This window comes from Dermacentor andersoni, chromosome 3, assembly GCF_023375885.2.
Source record: "Dermacentor andersoni chromosome 3, qqDerAnde1_hic_scaffold, whole genome shotgun sequence".
NCBI lineage: Eukaryota > Metazoa > Arthropoda > Arachnida > Ixodida > Ixodidae > Dermacentor > Dermacentor andersoni.
This window is the reverse complement of record NC_092816.1, coordinates 23,374,027-23,393,115: the sequence shown is the minus strand read 5'-3', so window position 1 is coordinate 23,393,115 and position 19,089 is coordinate 23,374,027. Positions and strand designations below refer to the sequence as shown.

Below are 19,089 nucleotides of genomic sequence, written 5' to 3'. Positions count from 1 at the left end.
CACCAACGCTTAATGTATCCACCTCTGTCTGTGCCTAGAACGCGCCAGAGAGAAATACTGTGGCGGCAACTACAAACTCGCACTTTTCTTACCCCGCGCACTTTGCACTTATTCTTTCCCGCCCCATACCCGACACCCAAGTGTCGCTTTTGCCCTGTCCCGATAGCAGATCTCTCCCATATCATGGGGCCATGCCCCATCAGAACTCCCCCCCCCCCCCCCCCCACACGCTCAAACCATTAATTCGTAGCAAGGAGCTGTGGGAGACTGCCCTGCGCGGCTCCGATCCCACCCTACAGGACCGAGTCCTGAGGTGGGCTGAGGAGGTAGCGGAGGCCTACCACGACTGGTAGACGGACTTCGAGCCACATAATGTGGTGACGGACGCCTGCTGGGACTGGAGTATTTAGACCTCCCTCTCTCCCCCTAGGCCCCTCCCCTCTCTTAAAAGGGGAATAAAGTTCATTCATTCATTCATTCATTCATTCATTATTCATTCATTCGCACATTGTTGTACGTGCTTATTTAAAGACGCATATCATATTTCGATAAGGATATCACACTGCAATGCATTCCTTGTCGAACTGTTAGCGCAGGCAAAGCACTGGGTTATTTACGGTTTCTTTACGGTACTTTATCGCTGCAAAAATCTGGAATGAAATACTCAGGTTCTTAAGGAAACTTCTAAATACTGTTCCATCATTAAAGCATCACTTTAAATCATGTATATAAAATAACCTTCCATTGCTTTTTACTTTGGGTTGCAATTTATGCTGACTTTTACGGTATGGATTAAAAACAAGCCACACAGGCTAAGGATCCAGATGATACTGTCCATCGTATTGTATTGCACAGTGCGGGAATGAAGATTCTGTTTCTTTTTCCTTTCTTTCTTTCTTACTGCAAAAAGATCCGCCAATGTCATTCCACCAACTCGCTAATGCCATTAAAAAAATTAGAATACTTTCTGAAAAAGTACGAAGACGCTTCCAACAATGCACTTGCATTATCATCTTTACTGCGAGACAACGCCTGAACAATCTGGCGAATCTCACCGATTATTACGTAATTCCATTCCGTGAATGCCGTTATAGGAATTTCTTGAAGCAAGAAGTCAATTCGGTTATTTTTATAGTTGCCGAATACCAACTTCAGCCAAAATAATGCAACTGTCATAAAGTGCCGCTGTTCGCTGATCAGCATGTATAATAACACAAACGAAATTTTGCTTCGTCGGGACTGCCAATAACAGGACTTTCAATAACTCGATTATCCTGCGCCAGTGCAGCATGCTTATATGCACCATCTCAGACATGTCTCGGCCTGCCAAAGGCCTGTCGACGTAGTCTGCGCTTTGTGAGTCCCTCACACCAACTGGCCGCCAGACGACTCCAGTTCCATTATACGAACCAAATCATCACGCTTTCTTGGACTTCATTTTCGTCGCTATAGCTTAGCAGCTATAGCGCTCTGCTGCTGAGCACGAGGTCACCGTATCTACAGCCAACTTCAGCGGCTACGACGCGATGGGGCGGAATGCATCGAGATCTGCACTGTGGTCTTGGTTTTACGAATCGTGGTGTGGGCGCAGGTTAAAGAACGTCAGGTTATCCAAATTAATGCGAAACTCAACTTCTTAAAAGGCAGCTGGCAGGCATGGTTCGAAAGGACAGTTAAAACTTTAAGTTAATAGCCTGTGTTTGTGTCGCACTGTTCGTTCACATTGTATCTGTGCTTTGCACGCCTGTAACTTCAAACTATGGGTATCCATAGCCCGTGTGATGCATTGGGGCGCCAAATCCTATGAATACACCAAACATGGACTTTATGCGGGAAACGACATTTCGCATCTTCGTTACTTCATCTTTTGATCCCGCGTAGGGCAACCTGCGAGAGCATCCTGTTTGAAGAGTTGTTGTTGCATGCGCATATTGTTGTCCATGAGCGAAGTCCGAACACCATTTCGCAATAATGTGCCGCTTAAATAGAAGTAACAACTGCTGCATCAGCCAATGAAAGCGCGATCATGAGAATGCCCTTCTACTATACATGGCGCGTGCCTCTTTGTGTCAGAGCACCGTCTGCTCATCTCCAACGCAGTCTAGAAAACAAGAACAAGCATCGCAGTTTCTTTCAGCACACGGTCACATTATTGTGAAACACAGTGGAGGAAGAAAACGACAATAGAGATTGCGAAGTGCGAGATAGCGGCATAAACAAATACGTACTTGTGTTGGTTCAACAACAGCACCCGTCATGCTAACACCTACTGTCACTAGCGCCATGAACGGCAAGCTTCTTTCTTTGAATTGCAACACCGAACTTCACACCCAGAACCACATGGCTTCGATTTGCAGATTTGTGGCGTTATTTTGGCATTTTAACTACTTCACAACTAGCCATAACAAATTTACTACCATGCTCAAATGAAACACTAACAAGAAAAATCAATAAGATCAACTATTCTGCGTAATTATATAAAATGGTGATATGCAATCTTGGTTTACCCGGGATGTAAAAGTGGCTTGTCCTTGTGTTTTACAGTGCCGTACTTGTAAGTGCCCTAGCCCCAAAACTAGGCGTCCGTGAAGTTGTAACATCAATGTAATGGACTCTGGCGACTATGGAAAGGGAACCGATTGGTTAGCACGTTGAAGTGAAACTCCTCTCCGCCGAAGTAAATAAAACTGTCCCGGTAAGATCTGTACGAGGTTTCATGTTACAGAAGCTGCAACGGACCAAAACTCTGATACCACGCAAGGAAACGTCAACCACGAGTGTGATTTCTCAGGCAATGTGTGATCAGAATGTACTCGCTATGCTGGTCCTTGATCAGTCAATCAATTATTCAAGGAAGCTACCCAACAATACGAACAGACCACAATGCCATCACCGCTCAATCATTCAACCAAATAATAAAGCGAATGAATGACTCAATAAATCAGTCTAACATAGCCGCGATGTCGACATTGACTAAGTCAACTGCAGGGCATGAATAAGCAAGTAATTCTCTTTGTGAAGAAAGAGATAATCTTCTGAAACGTTTCAGCATATTGGCAAGAATTTGCAGCTATCCTTTCGAACAGGTGTTTCAGGTCGTTAAAACAGCATGCAGAGCACGGAAGTTGCATAAAGTTATCGTACTTTTGCTGCTTACAAGTGATAATCGGCTATTTTTTTTTTCTACTGTAAGAGCATACCATCATGTTTGAAAACAATACACATGCTATTTTTTGAATATCTAATACTGGTATTTGCCTGGTATTGTTCAGTGTACAACAGTGCCCTTCAGGGTGAAGAAAAGTCGTTCGAATCTTGGTCCGCCTTCAATGTAACAGACCGTACAAATACAGTCATGTGCACAATTGCTAGCCTTCAGTCACTTTCTTCTCATGTGTTTGCTTAGATCTAAGTCGTACGGCACAATAAAGCATTTTAAAATTAAGCTTGTCCTGTCAGCCACATATTACTTCGCTTCGTCAGTCAAGTGTCGGGAGAGGACAAGTTCTTAATAAACGTTCCTCTCCGTCCTATTGACCAACCGGTAGAAAGAGCGAAGCAGACGAAACACTGTTCACAATGGAATGACGAGAGATCGACCGCAGTCACTGTCAAGACGCGAGTAAGTGGCATGCATAGTTAGGCACGGGGTTGCTCGCGACTTCCAGGTACGCAAACTGAGCAAGCTGTTGCGACGGAACCCGCTGCTCTTACCCTCCTTTCCCGGCAACGACTCCGGTGCTCGCCGCAGCACGTCGCCCTACTATGCCGAAGCGTCAACGAGCTTTTTTCACTTCACGCAAGCTTAATTACCTCACGCTGTGCGTTTTCAGTCCGGAGCAGAGCGCTGCCGGACGCGAGGTTGTACGGAAGTCACTGAATATGCCGTCTTTATCTCCCACCATGGCGACTGCGAAGGCTGTTGCGGCTCGAGCTCTCAAACTTTGGAGGCAAATCTTGATGGTGCTGATCCCGCTCGTTCTGCTGCCTTTGCTTTTCCTCGAAGACGCTCAGGTATGCCGTTATAAAAGTTGCATTTGATGCATATATATTACGCGCAGACTACGGAAGTGCAGCTCCATCCCAGACAAACGCCGAAATATTAAAATTAGAAGGACGAAACAGTTCCGATTAGAGTCTTATAAATATACCATCCCGTTATGCTTCTTGAGATGACATTTCCTGTCGGTAAAATATGCCCGTTGTGGCTGTTCTTGGTGAACTCTTCTTACAGCGAAGCTGTATATGGCTAGTTTTCTGCGGACCGATGTCTGTATACCGGAAATCGTGCGCCGTTCCCGAACATAGTGCTATATATACCGGGTCGGCCCGCAGCGGAGGTGAAGCACGTTTGAAGCACTGAGCCAAGCTTGCAAAAATAAGTGTTATATTTTGAGTCCAAATACAACCCGTATCAGATATTAAGCTGATAAGAACAGATACCACACCTTGACCCGCGCCTGCCATGTCTACGTTCGCACCACCCTCTTTATGTCGGCGTTCCAAGCGCTTGCGTATCTCCTTTCCTTTACTTCCGCTTTCCCGTGGTGGTTGTCCCGCTGACACGTCATGCGTGTCTAGTTTCCTCCGGCGCCTCGCAGCGGCGGTCCCGTCGTCCACTCGAATGTCTATAAAAATTACGTTAAATCAGTCCCAACCTATGTACGCGCCATGTACTACACAGCGTCACCTCTGTGTCATATGCTGAATAGCTTCGCTGGTCATCCACATTCCCAGTGGGAATGGCTAATGATTTTCTTTTTTGTATTTTCACACAACTACTTGGTGGCAACGGCTGCTTGAGCTCTGCTCTTTGGACAGTGATTAAATTGGGGACCCATCGAAAGAAATAATATAACGTGTTGTTGGGCTCGTTGGTTCATATTTGAAGGTTTAACTGTCGCACACATTACACGGGACAAAAGAAGGCAAGCGAAGGCAAACGAAGAACAAGCGCAAAGGAAAGCCTTTAATTGTCTTGTGTTGGCCTTCTTTTACCACGTCCTAGGTGTACGCTTAACACACAAGAAAGGGATCATAAAGAGATTGCTTCTAAGACTGCGTCATCATATCAACCAAAAATTTGGAGGGCGCTTAAACTTCGCCTTTAAGAGTAGAACGCGATAGCATTCAAAGATCCCTGAGTGCTTCCCGCGCTTCCTGGGAACTGCAGCTTATGTAACCTTTATGTTCACCGGTAAGCGCCGGCGGCGAACGCTATGCCCGAAGGGGGGCTTTGCGGTTTCTTCTTTTGATGGTGCGCAAGGAACCGAGGCGGCTGCGGCGCTCCTACTAAGACAGACTTCAAACGGCAACTGGGAAACGCTATCGCCCTAAAAGGGGTTTGTGTTTGAGTTTCCGCGTAACAGAATTATGTTTTCTCGTATATTCGAATTACATTCCCACGCTATCATGTATGTAGATTTTGCGCAAGTCGTACTTTAGGATTTTTCTATGTACTTTAGCTTGAGAAATTCAATTAGTTCAGTAATTTCCTTGCGCCGCATGGAGGGCCTGCGTGGTTAGGTATGCGCGTTTAGGTATGCGCGCTGGACGCCGACGCCGTATTTTCTGCGACACGGGGTACTCAAGGTTTTCGCGTTAAAATTCCCTGTTCATTTTTGTGACACGTGGAGCACACGACTAAAACTCTTATTCTGAGCCTATAGCAAGGGAAAACCTACAGTGGCTGAAGAATTGACTTGAGAGCCGGCCGTTAAAGAACATAAAAAAAACGGCAGATGTGAGCAAGCTTGCAGAATTACACCCAAACTCCAATGCAGCAGCGACCGCGAAAAAAAAGTCACGGCACTAAAGCCGCACGCTGTTATAGACGCCAAGCGTTTTTGAGGTAAAATACCACTTTTGAATGCAGAAATATAATTCAAATTGTTGGTTCGAACGTACACCTTGTGCAAAGTTCGAAGCAAAAATGTTGAGCATTTTGATTACAGCAATAATTGCTAAATATCATTAGCTGCTCTAAGAAGCGGCAGTTTGTATATAAATTTGATACGGCTCCCTTATACAATATACAATGGTGAATTTATTTTATCGCGTTCCTCCAAAAGTACACTTTAACACTTTATTTCTACGACGTTGCACGTTAGGCCTATTATTTCACAAACGGCCCGCGCTTTAGGACCCGGCAAGCATCGACAGGTACTTTGATACACATTTGATAATTTAGTGCGGTATTCCTATCGCACCTATAATTTTAAAGTTTCTCTAGCATGTTCCTCTTAAGGAACACTACCAGATTTCTAATGACTTTCCACCAGAATCGAAAAGCGATTCGTGCACTAGTGCAGTACGTAAAGTGCACCGGTTTAAGAGACCATTTATAGTGTCCTTGTGTATGGTGTCCCTCCTACACGTACTCAGTGCTTACTCTCTCCCTTTCTTCCTCTTTCTATTCCCCTTTCCCCCACCCCCATTGTAGGGTAGGAAACCGGATGCTGTTCTGGTTGCCCTCCCTGCCTTTCCTATCTTTGTTCTCTCTCTCTCTCTCTCTCTTCCACCAGAGTCCATTTTGACATGCGCGATAATTTTAAAAGAACTGTTGGATACCTCATAGAACTCCAAAGAGGAATTAACAGAACTTTGCTAGCTTATTACTTTGTGACTGTTCATTCTAACTTATCGTAAGCATTGCTCTTGACATGGACAAGATCCCTTTACAATTTTATTGTACTCGCTGCAATCAATATGCAAATAAGGTTTCGGCATGATTTAGTTAGTACAGAGGGGTGTGGTTACCGAAGCGGACATTTTCCAACGCACTGAGTCGTAACAGCTGCGCTGTAAAACGCAATTTGAACATTGCCGGCAAGAGTAGGCTAAAGCACGAAAAGCTGCCTTTTACAAAAACAGACTGACCCCCTTCTCGCCAAAACTTGGCCAAGTTGGCTAACTATCGCTTATGGCAAGCCATGGTTATGCGCTCCTCCACAGTACATCTAAAGCTCCACCGAAAAAAAAAAAAACATAACAGAGAGAGAGAGAAAGAGAGAGAGAGAGAGAGGGACTGCAAGGTTCGTATGCGAGGTCTATGCAGATATAAATAACAACTTTGCTGGGGCCACCACACGTTGAAGTTATGATGAATTGACGATTTAATGGATTGATAGAAGAGGTGATGAAATATGTCTGAGATGTCCTTACAAATATAAATGACCACTCTGTTGTGTGCGCCGAACGTTGAAGATTTGATGGATTCGCAGCTAAAGAGTGTAACGGAACATATCCTTTGCAGAAATCTCGTTGTGCTTACGTAGTAGCTGTCGTGGGACTCTACTGGATCATAGAGCCCATCCCACTCGGAGCAACGTCTCTGATCCCTATCGTACTGCTCCCGATGCTCGGAGTTCTTACGACAGAGCAGACATGTGTACTCTACATGAATGTAAGTACAAGCAGGAAATAGAGATTTCTAGGCTCCTTTTACATTACGAAGACAGTGCAAAAAAACATGTTCTGCTTATTCAACGTTCGATAAAGGCTACATCGAAATTTGATTATATTATTTGTGTGAACATCGTTTACGCAGTTGAGTTCTTTCAACGTATCCAACGTTCATATCTCTGAGTCATAACCTCCTATTAGTGGTGCCTAAAGGGACAGCCGATAGTAAGCTCTGTCAGTGTCCTCTGTCTAACCTCAGAAATTGCCTAACGTGCCATTCTGTTCCAGAGTTTTCCCTCTTCCTATTCAACTGACTGTCTATGCTAGTTTGTAAGAATGCTCTTATGTCACCTCGTGTTATCGTTCTTTTAAATCAATGAACAATTTGTAGTGTACTGAGAAGCCGATACCAATACACTTGCTGACATTCCCCGTTACGCGGAAGTAAATTAATAAACAAATGAGAGGATGAGTTTGAATGTTTACTCGAGTTTCGAGTGCGATATTTACATTAATTGTAGGTATGTACGTTGGTCCACAACAATGTGCCATCTGAAATGTTTTGGATAGGAAAAAGCTACCAGAGTAATACTAAACTCGACGAATTTATGTATGTACAAGTATGAATACTCTGTTCTCTATGCGGCATGTTTAATTTAGCGAACAAACATACGCTTATTACTGCCGGGCGCCCCCTTTACTTCACCCTCCTACCTCAACCCTATACCTTTAATGTGTCCTTTATGCACGCCGATGACGGCTTCGAATCTCTGCGAGGCCGCAAAGCGAAGTGGAGGAGCCTCAGGATGTCTTCGCATTCAATTACGCCTACAGTATACAACACGAGCCGTCCTCGAGCCCCCGCCATAGTCTTCATGTCAGTGGTTCCCTCGGACAATCTTCGGCCCCCACAGCGCCAAGCTTGTCCAGCGGCGTCACCACCTCGAATTCTAAAACAGCCGTCTTTGCGCGAGACCAGACGCAACTTCATGAAGGACAAAGAAACCCAGAAAAGTGGTTACGATGTTGCCTGGTCTGCACTGCCAAATGCACGCCCACCTGCTGAGCTTGAGCGGCATATGTCGTTTACACCTGTTGCTTCCGACCAGTTGCCTGAAAAGGATGTGCAGGTGGTTATATTGCTGAAGTCACTAATGGCTGCGATTCGCACACTTTTGGGAAATGCACAATCCTCGACTACTCGATGCGCTTTATAAGTGTTGGATGCTCTCGCTCCTGTGCTTGAAAGCTTGCATTAGAAACCTGGATCGTACACTTCTGCAGAAGCGACTCTTCAAGAAGTCAAGAATGCTTTAATTCTTCAATGGAATGCAAGAGGCCTGTAATCACACATTTTCGATTTTCGTCAATTTGCACATGCAAATCGGTTCCTGGTGCTAGTCATCTGTGAACTCAACGTGACAAATATTCTCAAATTGTCAGGATACTAATCTTTTGTTTCCGCCACGTTTGAGAAGAGCAACAAGGTCCTCGTTCATGTCCGCAAGGAGCTCATGCACTTACGTGGCCCAGGCCGTGCCTCCCCATGACGACAACCAGTGTGTGTGCCTTAGTATAAAGAAGAGGCTCTCCTTCCCATTCGTTCCAAGCTACATTTTCTTATCAAGGGAAAACACGGGAAAGGCGAGAGACAGAAATTCAAGACGATGAGCAAAACGAGAACAAGGTGGAAACTGGAGCCAACATTTCGACAAGTGGACTTGTCTTTTTCAAGGCGACATATGCTTTCTCCGGCGCAGTATATATAGGTAGGGCGCTTCTAAAGGGAAGAGAGGGTAAGGCGGGTGGGCGAGGAAACGAACGAGGGTGTGTTAGCGGCTAGGGCGTATAATTTAAAAAAAAGGTATGCCATTCAACATCGGTGCAGGAATGTGAGGTAGCCTTGTGTGTCAGCAGGTTGACGTGCCACTGTAGGTTTCTCTTTTTTTGTGGGCAGGGCCTGGACGACGACGACGATGGGGGGTGGGGTCTATCTGCTCTGTTGGAGGTCAATGAACTATAATCTCTCTGAAAGGCAGAATAAAAGTAGCTGCAGAAAATGGTGCTCATGAACCATTTCCTTATTAAGTCGTTTAGACTGCGAAGGCTTGGAAATGTTTTGACGGCGGCCTTCAGTCCTGGGATATCACAGTAGATTTTAATGTGCCTCACCCACTTTGGGGAAGTACAAGAACCAATTTAAGAGGCAGGACTCTTGTATATTTTGTTTCGGACCATGACGTCTGCTTTTTGAACGACGGCAGCCCAACATTCTTGAAAGGGTCGTCGTACAGCAGCTACTTTGGTGTCCCGATGCCTTACTTCGAGCGTCGTCTACTGGTTTAGTGACTTGGAAACACGTGGAAGAGACCATATTCCTACTTACGTTGTCATCAAAGGCCTAAGCAGTATGTCTTTCCCTATGGCCTCTCGAACAATTCATTGGCTCGTATTTCAAGCCTCTGTGCACGCCGGATGCAAGGGTGCCATAGAGCTTTTGATTGCGAACGCGATGCATGCTGCGTTGCGCCAATTTTCGTGGTCAGATACTCGCACGGATTTCGACATTGAATTAGAGAGGCTTTGTGAAGTACGTCGGCGCGCCGAGAAGCGATACAGACACACAAAGTCGATTCTAGATTTTAGAGAGGCCAGGCGCACGCAGAATAAAATACGTAATCGCATAGACAAATTAGACGCCGAACGATGGCAATCATTCTGTAACACGTTAGACCCCCGTAAACTCTACTTCGCGTATGGTGAACTCTCCAGGACCTTCGATCTTCTCAGCAACGCCACTGCTTCAAGGCACTGGGACTCCACCAAGGCTGTTGAGAAGTGGATGTTGGAGAAGACTTTGCGAGGCAATTGGAGGTGACAGAGGGCAAACAAAGAATCTCGAATTGTACTATGTTCCCTACATGCAAGTTTCAGCGATGGACGAACCTTTCTCCACTGAAGAACCGGAGGCTGCTCTTCGCCCGGAACGACAACATAACGTGCGCTGCTCTCCGCCACAAGCACGAGAGATCTTGCTGCGTCATCGAAACGTCTCATGGAGAAAACGAAACAAGGTTTATTGATATGCTGGACATGTTAGCCTGGCTGCTTGCTTGTCATGCTACTCCAGGTACTGATGATTATTATATACACAGCCATAAACACTTAACAGCACATACAGTCACAAACACACACACACACGCAAATGTATATATTAAATATGGGGTTTTACGTGCCAAAACCACGATCTGATTATGAGGCACGCCGTAGTAGGGAACTTCGGAAATTTGGACCACTTGGGGTTCTTTAACGTGCACCTAAATCTAAGCACACGGGTATTTTCGCATTTCGTCCCCATCGAAATGCGGCGGCCGTGACCGGGATTCGATCCCGTGACCTCGTACTTAGCAGCCCAACACCATAGCCACTAAGCAATCACGGCGGGTTTATATATATATATATATATATATATATATATATATATATATATATATATATATATATATATGTATAATAGGAATATTTACAAAGTTTTGTTAAGGCTCGTGGCCCCCAAGAACGTCACGCGCCTCGAGTGCTTTCTAGACCATTGCAATTTTTATCCAAATGCGATGACAGGTTTTCGACGTGGCCGTTCGTCGATCGACAACGTCATTGATATTGTGTCTTCGATTCAACAACAGAAATAATTCAAACACTTCTCTGTAGCGCTATCTTTAAACGTGAGGGGCGCTTATGATAATGTTTCTCATGAAGCCATTATTGACGCGCTCGTGGCTGCTGCGATCGGCGGCCGCACTTTTCGGTGGATTCGGAGCTACCTTACCCAAAGGAGCTTCTGTGTATTCACCGAGGATGGTGAAACTACCGACCCCTACACTAGGCATGGAGTTCCACAAGGTGGCGTTTTGAGCCATGTTTTGTTCAACCTGGCTCTGATTCGGTTGGCGGAAACCCTGCCACAGTCGGTCAGTCTGGCAATTTACGCAGATGACATATGTATCTGGGCTTCAGGAGGAACTTGCCCGCAGCTTCGCATAATGTTTAAAAAGGCTGCAACGATGACGTCTACTTATCTTCAGAGAAAAACAAGAGAAAAATCTGCACTAGTCACCTCCACGCGAAAATCGATGACTGGATCATCATCATAAGCATCATCATCAGCCTATTTTACGTCCACTACAAGATGAATACATCTTCCTTCGATCTCCAATTACCCTTGTCCTGCGCCAACCGATTACAACCTGCACCCGCAAATTTCCTCATTTCATCACCCAACCTAGTCTTCTGTCGTCGTCGACTGCGCTTCCATTCTTTTGGCACTCATTCTGTAACTCTAACGGTACACAGGTTATCTAACCTACGGATTACATGGCCTGCCCAGCTCCATTTTTTTCTTTTAATCTCAATTAGAATATCGGCAATCCTCGTTTGCTCTCTGATCCACCCCTCTCTCGTCCTGCCTCTTAAGGTTACACCTAACATTATTCGTTCCATTGCTCTTTGCGCGGTACTTAACTTATTCTCGAGCTTCTTTTTCAATCTCCAAGCTTCTGTCCCATATGTTAGCACCGATAAAATGCATTCATTGTGCACCTTTCTTTGCAATTATAGTGGTAAGCCTCCAGCCAGGATCTGACAATGTCTGCCATGTGCGCTCGAACCCATTTTATTCTGCTCTTAATTTCCTTCTCATGATCAGCAACCCCTGTGAGTAATTGACCTAGGTAAACGTACTTCTTCACAGACTCTAGAGTCTGACTGGCAATCCTGAACTCTTGTTACCTTACCAGGATATTTATCATTATCTTTGTCTTCTGCTTATTAATCTTTAACCCCACTATTACACATGCACTTTCTCTGTTCAGAGAGACTGTAAGAATTGGTCTGAAGATTAATATGTTCGGTGTATATTAATGGCCAGCCTATTTTGTACAATAGAACGCATTGATTTTTAGGGATCCCCCCCCCCCCCCCCCCATTGTCGACCGCGACCTCCCCTGGAAACCCCATGTATTCTACCTAAGGAACAGATTCCTTTTGACCAATCACCTTTTCAAAGCCATCGCTGGAAAAGCATGGGGATCGTCGGTAATTCTATGTTTCAACAGTACAAAGCGCTCTTCATGGGTTTCTTGGCTTACAGCATTTCGGTGCTGTCAAGCACCAGGAGTACAAACGTCAGAGTGCTTGTGAGCATGCAAGCTCAAGCACTTCGAACCTGTCTTGGTCTACCGCGATGCGCTTCAACAGCCATAACGATTGCCATCGCCAGGGAATATCCCATCAGTACGTGTGTCGCCACAGAGACCTTAGAAACCATCTTCGATACCTTTCCCGATTATGGTCTCAACGGCTTGCTTCTCTCTCGAAAAGTAGACCAGATGCAACTTTTTCGGGCAATGCAGCCTCCTACCCATCCTCTCTTCCATCCGATTTCACACCTGCAGTAAGATCACCTAGTCCTTTGTGGTGTCTCCGGCAGCCACAAGCGCGGCTTTCCATTCAAGGAGTTGGAAAGAAGTCCGACTTGCCAACCTGTGCCCTGAATCAAGCCGCTCTACATCTACTGCTTGATTCCTACTCAAATCGATTTCACATTTATTGAGATGGCTTTTAGGCTATAACCAGTTCTACTGGTGTGGTAGTTATTCCGTCGACATCATTCTGCAAGAAGTTCAAGATCAGCCACGTCACAACATCAACGGGGTCTGAACTTGCCGCCCTCCGTGACGCAGTGCTTTATGTACGCCAACAGTCACCAAATCAATGTGCTATATCTTGCGACTCAAAGGCAACCCTGCAGTCACTCTTATCAGCTCTGCGCCGCAACCCACATGCACACACATTTGGTAGCAGAAACCGCAGTCATACGATCACGCTATCATCAAGCGGTGGACAGAGGCCACGACATTGTATTTCAGTGCACTGCAACATTTCAGTGCATTGCACTGCAACATTACTGGCAATGAATGTGCCGACAAAGCTGCCCGTGAGGCACATGGTGAATGTGAAAGAACCTCGATACCATTGACGAGAACGGATGCAGTGCGGCACCTCAGTGGTCTTGCCCAAATTATAACTCTAAGAAAATGGAACACACCGGAGTTTATCAAACGGTGCCTATATGCCATGAACCCACATATGAACTTACTTTTACCGGGTTTTAACCGACGGGAAGAAACGTTACTGTGCCGCCTGCGAATAAAAGGTTCCTTTGCAAACGCATACTCATTCCGAATTTGAATGGCGGACTGCCAATTGCAGCACATGTGGTGTTGAGAAGACCACCAAACATCTCTTATGTGACTGCCCCATTTGCGAAGATGATAGGAGTGCCCTTCGGACAGCTTTGAGACACTTAGATGACAGGCCCTTTACATGGGAGATCTTGGGCCCGTGGCCTCGTGCATCTTCAATGTGCAAGGCTACTAACGCGCTGCTGCGCTTTTTGAAACGCACCTGCCTGTATGACCACCCGTGAATAACTCAACGATGCATAGCTCATCTGTGCAACTGTGCAAACTGTAAACTTTTGTCTTCCTTCTCCTCTTTCAATCATTTTCCCCCTTCCCCAGTGCAGGGTAGCCTAGAGGGCTAAGCCTGATTAACCTCCCTGTCTTTCCCTCATGGCTTCTCTCTTTCTCTCTTATGTACGATAATAACCTGCATGAAATCAGGTACCGAAAAGCTTCGATAGTTGTAACGAACAAGTAACCAACAAGGTAAAGTTAAACAAGTTAACAGTCTAGAATTTAGCCTTTGAGCAGTTCAGTCTTCATTGTTGAATCTCTGAATGGTTTGGTTCAGTACTCTGTTACACAGAAAGATGACAGCACACGCAGCGGTAGCCCAGCGGCTATGGTGTTGGGCTCCTGATGTCGAAGTCACGGGATCGAATCCCGTCCGCGGTGGCCGCATCTCAATGGGGGCGATATGCAAGAACGTCCCTGTACATAGATTTAGGTGCACCTTAATTAACCCCAGGTCGGTAAAATTAATCTCGAGTCAACCACTACGGCGTGCCTCAGAATCAAATCGTGGTTTCGGCACATAAAACAGCACGATTTAAGATATCAGCTGCCACTGCTTTCAATTTAGACAGACAGATCCGATAAGGTCCATACCATACGATTAGTGCAGAATTGTTGTAGCACTTCGGCACAGTCCTATAACGCACCACTAGGGACTATACAGTAAAAGCGTATGCGATAACGTAGTAGGCACTCGCCATGGTTGTTTAGTGGATATGGTGTTGGACTGCTAAGCACGAGGTCACGGGATTAAATCCCTGCCACAGCGGCCGCATTTCGGTGGGGGCAAAATGCGAAAACACCCATGTACTTCAATTAAAAAAAATTAAATTATGGGGTTTTACGTGCCAAAACCACATTCTGATTATGAGGCACGCCGTAGTGGAGGACTCCGGAAATTTCGACCACCTGGAGTTCTTTAACGTGCACCTAAATCTACGTACAAGGGTGTTTTCGCATTTCGCTCTAATCGAAATGCTGCCGTGGTGGCCGGGATTCGATCCCGCGACCTCGTGCTCAGCAGCCTAACACCATAGCCACTGAGCAACCACGGCGGGTTACTTCGATTAAGAGCACGTTAAAGAATCCCAGGTGGTCAAAATTAATCCGGAGTCTCCCGCTACGGCGTGCTTCGTAATCAGATCGTGGTTTTGACACGTAAAACCCCATAATTTAATTTTCAATTTAACGTAGTAAGTAAATATGAATTCGGTGGGGCACTATATCGACAACTTATAAAATCTACTCGCACTTATCGCCATGTTGTCTTCTTCACTCCAGGAAACGAATATCATGTTTGTTGGGACTCTGATAATGGCTATCGCTATTGAACATTCTCACTTGCATCAAAGGATAGCCCTCAAGACTCTATGCCTCCTGGGCACAGACATCAAAATGTGAGCTGTTGTTTCTTTGACCGACGCTGTTTAAAAAGCAGAGCGCTGTCATGTGCCTTCGCACAAAGCCTATGTGGAGTGAGCTCGCTATAATACTAGAAGCATGAGAATACAATGCACGTTTATACAATTTTCAGGAAGCATGTATTTTAGTGCCGCCATTGTGAGATGCTAAGCGGAAGCTTTTCAATGGGGATACCGAATTCACAGTGTGGCTGCCAATATGCTAAAGATAAAAGGATCGTTTCCAAGTCTTCGGATATCGCTATAGCATTAGCTAGGCGCCGCAGCAATCAAACAATGTGGAGAGAGTTCTTGTCAACAGCCTATCACGCTCTAGATTGAAGAACGAATATTAAAAAGACAAAAGTTCATCGTTGTAGAATAGCTGCCGATACAGCACGTCGTAGACGTGCGTTGCGAGAAATACAGCCCTAGAGTTACATCCTGGCGCCATTCTGGTGCGGCTTGACGCAGGCTCGTGTTTGGAATCATGTTCATCTCCATGTTCCTGTCCATCTGGATCAACAACGTTGCCATCACCGCCATGATGATGCCTGTGATTAACTCGCTCTCGCACGAGCTGCTTCAGGAGAGGCGCAGAAGCCTTTCGCGGGTCAACATCGATGTCGAGGGGATAGCAGGTACCTGTTGTTCTTCGCGGTGTTTTCGTTCGCGGTATTATAATTGTTTATGTCCGCATACGTCTATGAGTGACGTGCGAAAAGATAAAAGTGACAAGTCTCAAATAAAATTTAGGTTTATTAGCTATGTCAGGCAAGGCACTGCGATTTAAGTGTTTTTTGAGTGATAGGGAAACTATGTGTAACTGAACACGCTGTCCTTATCCATGGACCTTGGGAAAAATTGAGTGGATCATGACGTGTGTTGAGGGCCCATCTCTATGACCAGCTGCACTATCCTCTAAAAGAAACGATTGGCTCATAGTGTAACCATGTTGCAGTTCATTTAAAACGACCGTGCACAGTAACATTAAATGAGCCGATTTGGTTATTCATAGCTCCCAAATATCGGCACTACCTTTCAATTAATTATGCAGAATTTGACAAAGTGAGCCTCAACACTCTGTGAGTCGCATTAGAATTAACTGCAAGTAGTGAAGCAGCTCAGAAACTAGAGTAGAACGGCAGTGAATAAGTTAGGCGCAGTGACAAGAAAGTGTTTTGCTGTGATGTTTTGCTGTGAGGATGAACTAATCTGCTTAGGCTTGCAGCGAGAGAGAGAGAGATGGGAGGGAAAGGGAGGACTTCTTCTATAAGTGCCCATTCTTTGATGCCCAACATACATGCCTGCGTTTATGTAAACGTACTTGATGAAATGTTCGAACGCATGCCACAGTGCTACTGCAGAGCTGTAAATACAGTGCGCCTCAAGATACTTAAATGCTCAATTTTCCGATCACTTCCGAAGGTTTATATGTGCACTAAATCGCTTTGTGCGTTTCACTGATATTTGTTTTTCATTTTCTGGCTGCAGCACTCAGAGAGCGCGTCGAGAAAGCTGCTGCCGCCAATGGAAACACCAGTCTCATCCCACAACAGGATGGGTACGCCTGACTACAATAGCGCAAGCTTTGTTCAGTTCGTGAATTTCTCGTTATAAATATTTCTCGGCAGTGAACTTACGGACACTTGCTACCTTACACTTGATATTGAAGACTTATACTAAGGTGTTAGCCATCCTCGACGAAGCGTATCACACATTTCTGCATGTTGCCATTTACCTGCCACCAAAGCCTATAAATATCTAGACCAGATTAAGACAAATATTTAAGTGCCTCGTCGATAATATCGCATTTTTATTGGACAAAACACTGCGAGATAACTTATATTAGGATATGAAACGTAGAGCGCTTAGCGCAGTCATTTCGTAAATGCAGGATTCAGCATGAGCATCATGAACACGAGAACAGCAACGGAAATTAAGAGCTGCGTGCAATAAGCACACTCAAGAAGACTTTGAAAGGCATTCTCACGTTTACGGGAGTGAACGAACGGGTGGAAAATATGCTCTAGCGAAGAACAGGGAAGTCCCCTAGACAACACTAATAAACGATGGTCTTGTTGAACTTCTGCGCAGTGGCGAAGTAGAGTCTGATGTGGTGATTCCGATAAAGCCGAAGAAGCAGTATCCGCAGATCGACAAGGCAACCGAACATCGTGTTCGTGTGCTTCTGTACCTCAGCGTCTTGTACGGCGCTAACATTGGGACCATCACGACCATCACCAGTGGAGCTTCCAACGTCGTCTTCAAGTTCGTCATCGAAGAGTGAGTCAATACTTTACAACATATACAAGAGCCACTAGGTGGACATCTTAAAAGAGCCGCTGCATGGCATAATTTCAATGAAGAGATGAGAGTAATGTATTGTACACATTAATGAGGTGCAGTGAAGATTCCTTGGAGTAAAGTATAATGTAGAAAATTGTAAGTAATTATCACCTATAGCTATTGTAAGTTTAGCTGTTGTTTCGTTATGCCATTGCAGCCTATACAAAGAACGAGCTCCTGTTGACTATGCGCTGTGGATGTTCTTCGCATTGCCGATTGCGCTGATTGGAACGGCCCTCGTATTCCTCATCGTTGTGCCATTCTTCTTCTCTTGCAAAAGGCAAGTTCATTTGTAATCTTCATTGAGGTCTAAATAATGAAAAAATGATGAAAAGAAATTACGCATATCAACGCACATGTTGAAAACTATATGAAGCGAAGCGATAAACTAAAAGGTACACAACTAAATCTGATGCGTAAAATTGTGTTCATTTGCACCATGCACAACGTGTGATCTCATGCAACGTTTATAATTACGTATCGCTGGCTTTATTCAATAATTTGACAACGCAAAGTAAATAATAATGTTTTTTCAGAAGATACATTCCTATGTCGGTATCACTAAGAATGAAATAGCGGTTGCTATTGGAAAAGAAGTGCTCACAAGGCCACCAACAGTCAGAACACCGATCAGCCACCGGCTGTCAAATGGCGTAATTCGCTGTCACTTTCGGTCGCTTTGGACCCCACCACATGAGCCGTGCGTAGTCAAGTTTAACCGATTGAAAGTCACTCGACCTTGTATACAATAAGAACAGGATGGGCTTGCAGTTAAGAAGGGGCGCTCAAAACTGGGTGACGTATCTCTCCGTTATTCATAGCATGCCAAGAAATTGGCGACGTGGCACAATTTGTTTCGTCCTGCCCGCATTTCAATGTTAAAAAGAATACTTTAGTTGACAACCTGCAAACTAGATAATATCCAAACGCATCTGTGCAACATGTCATGTTCACCGAATGGTCGAGGACAGTTCGTACAGTTCGTATGAGATCTCACACCTTCTACTTGCCTATCTACGCGACACTGAACTCACTGACATGTGGCAGTAGATTCCTGAACTGCGAAAGAGAACAGGCGCAGCTATTGCAGGCCCAGACTGCCATGCTAACACCGACTGATCTACCTACCTACCGACTGACCGACCGATCACTTGTACGCTGTCTTTTTTTTTTTTTGAAGACTGAATAATGCCTCGCCATGATATTAACCTGAAATTTATTTAGTGAAGAGACTGTGTACACCACAGCGTTCGTTTCTAAAAAAATGAGAAAACGATGCTTCTCTCTGGCGAAACTCGATACGCTAACACATGTCCAGTTCCGGGTAGATAATAAGTTTCCGGTGATTCTAGGTACCTCCTGAGAAGAATAAGGCTGGCCGTTAAAATGAAGGGAAGATGACC

At 45.1% G+C, this 19,089-nt stretch overlaps 1 protein-coding gene and 1 non-coding gene across 2 annotated transcripts in view; one reads left to right on the top strand and one right to left on the bottom strand.

The window, feature by feature from the left end:
• Positions 1-3,792: 3,792 nt before the first annotated feature.
• The window catches only part of LOC126520759 (Na(+)/dicarboxylate cotransporter 3-like), a 30,290-nt gene continuing 14,993 nt past the window's right edge, over positions 3,793-19,089 (top strand). The window contains exons 1-7 of the mRNA XM_050169539.3: positions 3,793-4,014; positions 7,256-7,405; positions 15,219-15,334; positions 15,812-15,978; positions 16,832-16,901; positions 17,435-17,623; positions 17,844-17,966. Of these exons, the coding sequence (XP_050025496.3) occupies positions 3,883-4,014; positions 7,256-7,405; positions 15,219-15,334; positions 15,812-15,978; positions 16,832-16,901; positions 17,435-17,623; positions 17,844-17,966 (947 nt within the window). The 5' untranslated portion in view covers positions 3,793-3,882. The remainder of the gene's footprint in view (positions 4,015-7,255; positions 7,406-15,218; positions 15,335-15,811; positions 15,979-16,831; positions 16,902-17,434; positions 17,624-17,843; positions 17,967-19,089) is intronic.
• Positions 4,283-4,467, bottom strand: LOC126521003 (U2 spliceosomal RNA). Its single transcript, XR_007597172.2, has one exon. It is a non-coding gene; the product is annotated as a U2 spliceosomal RNA (small nuclear RNA).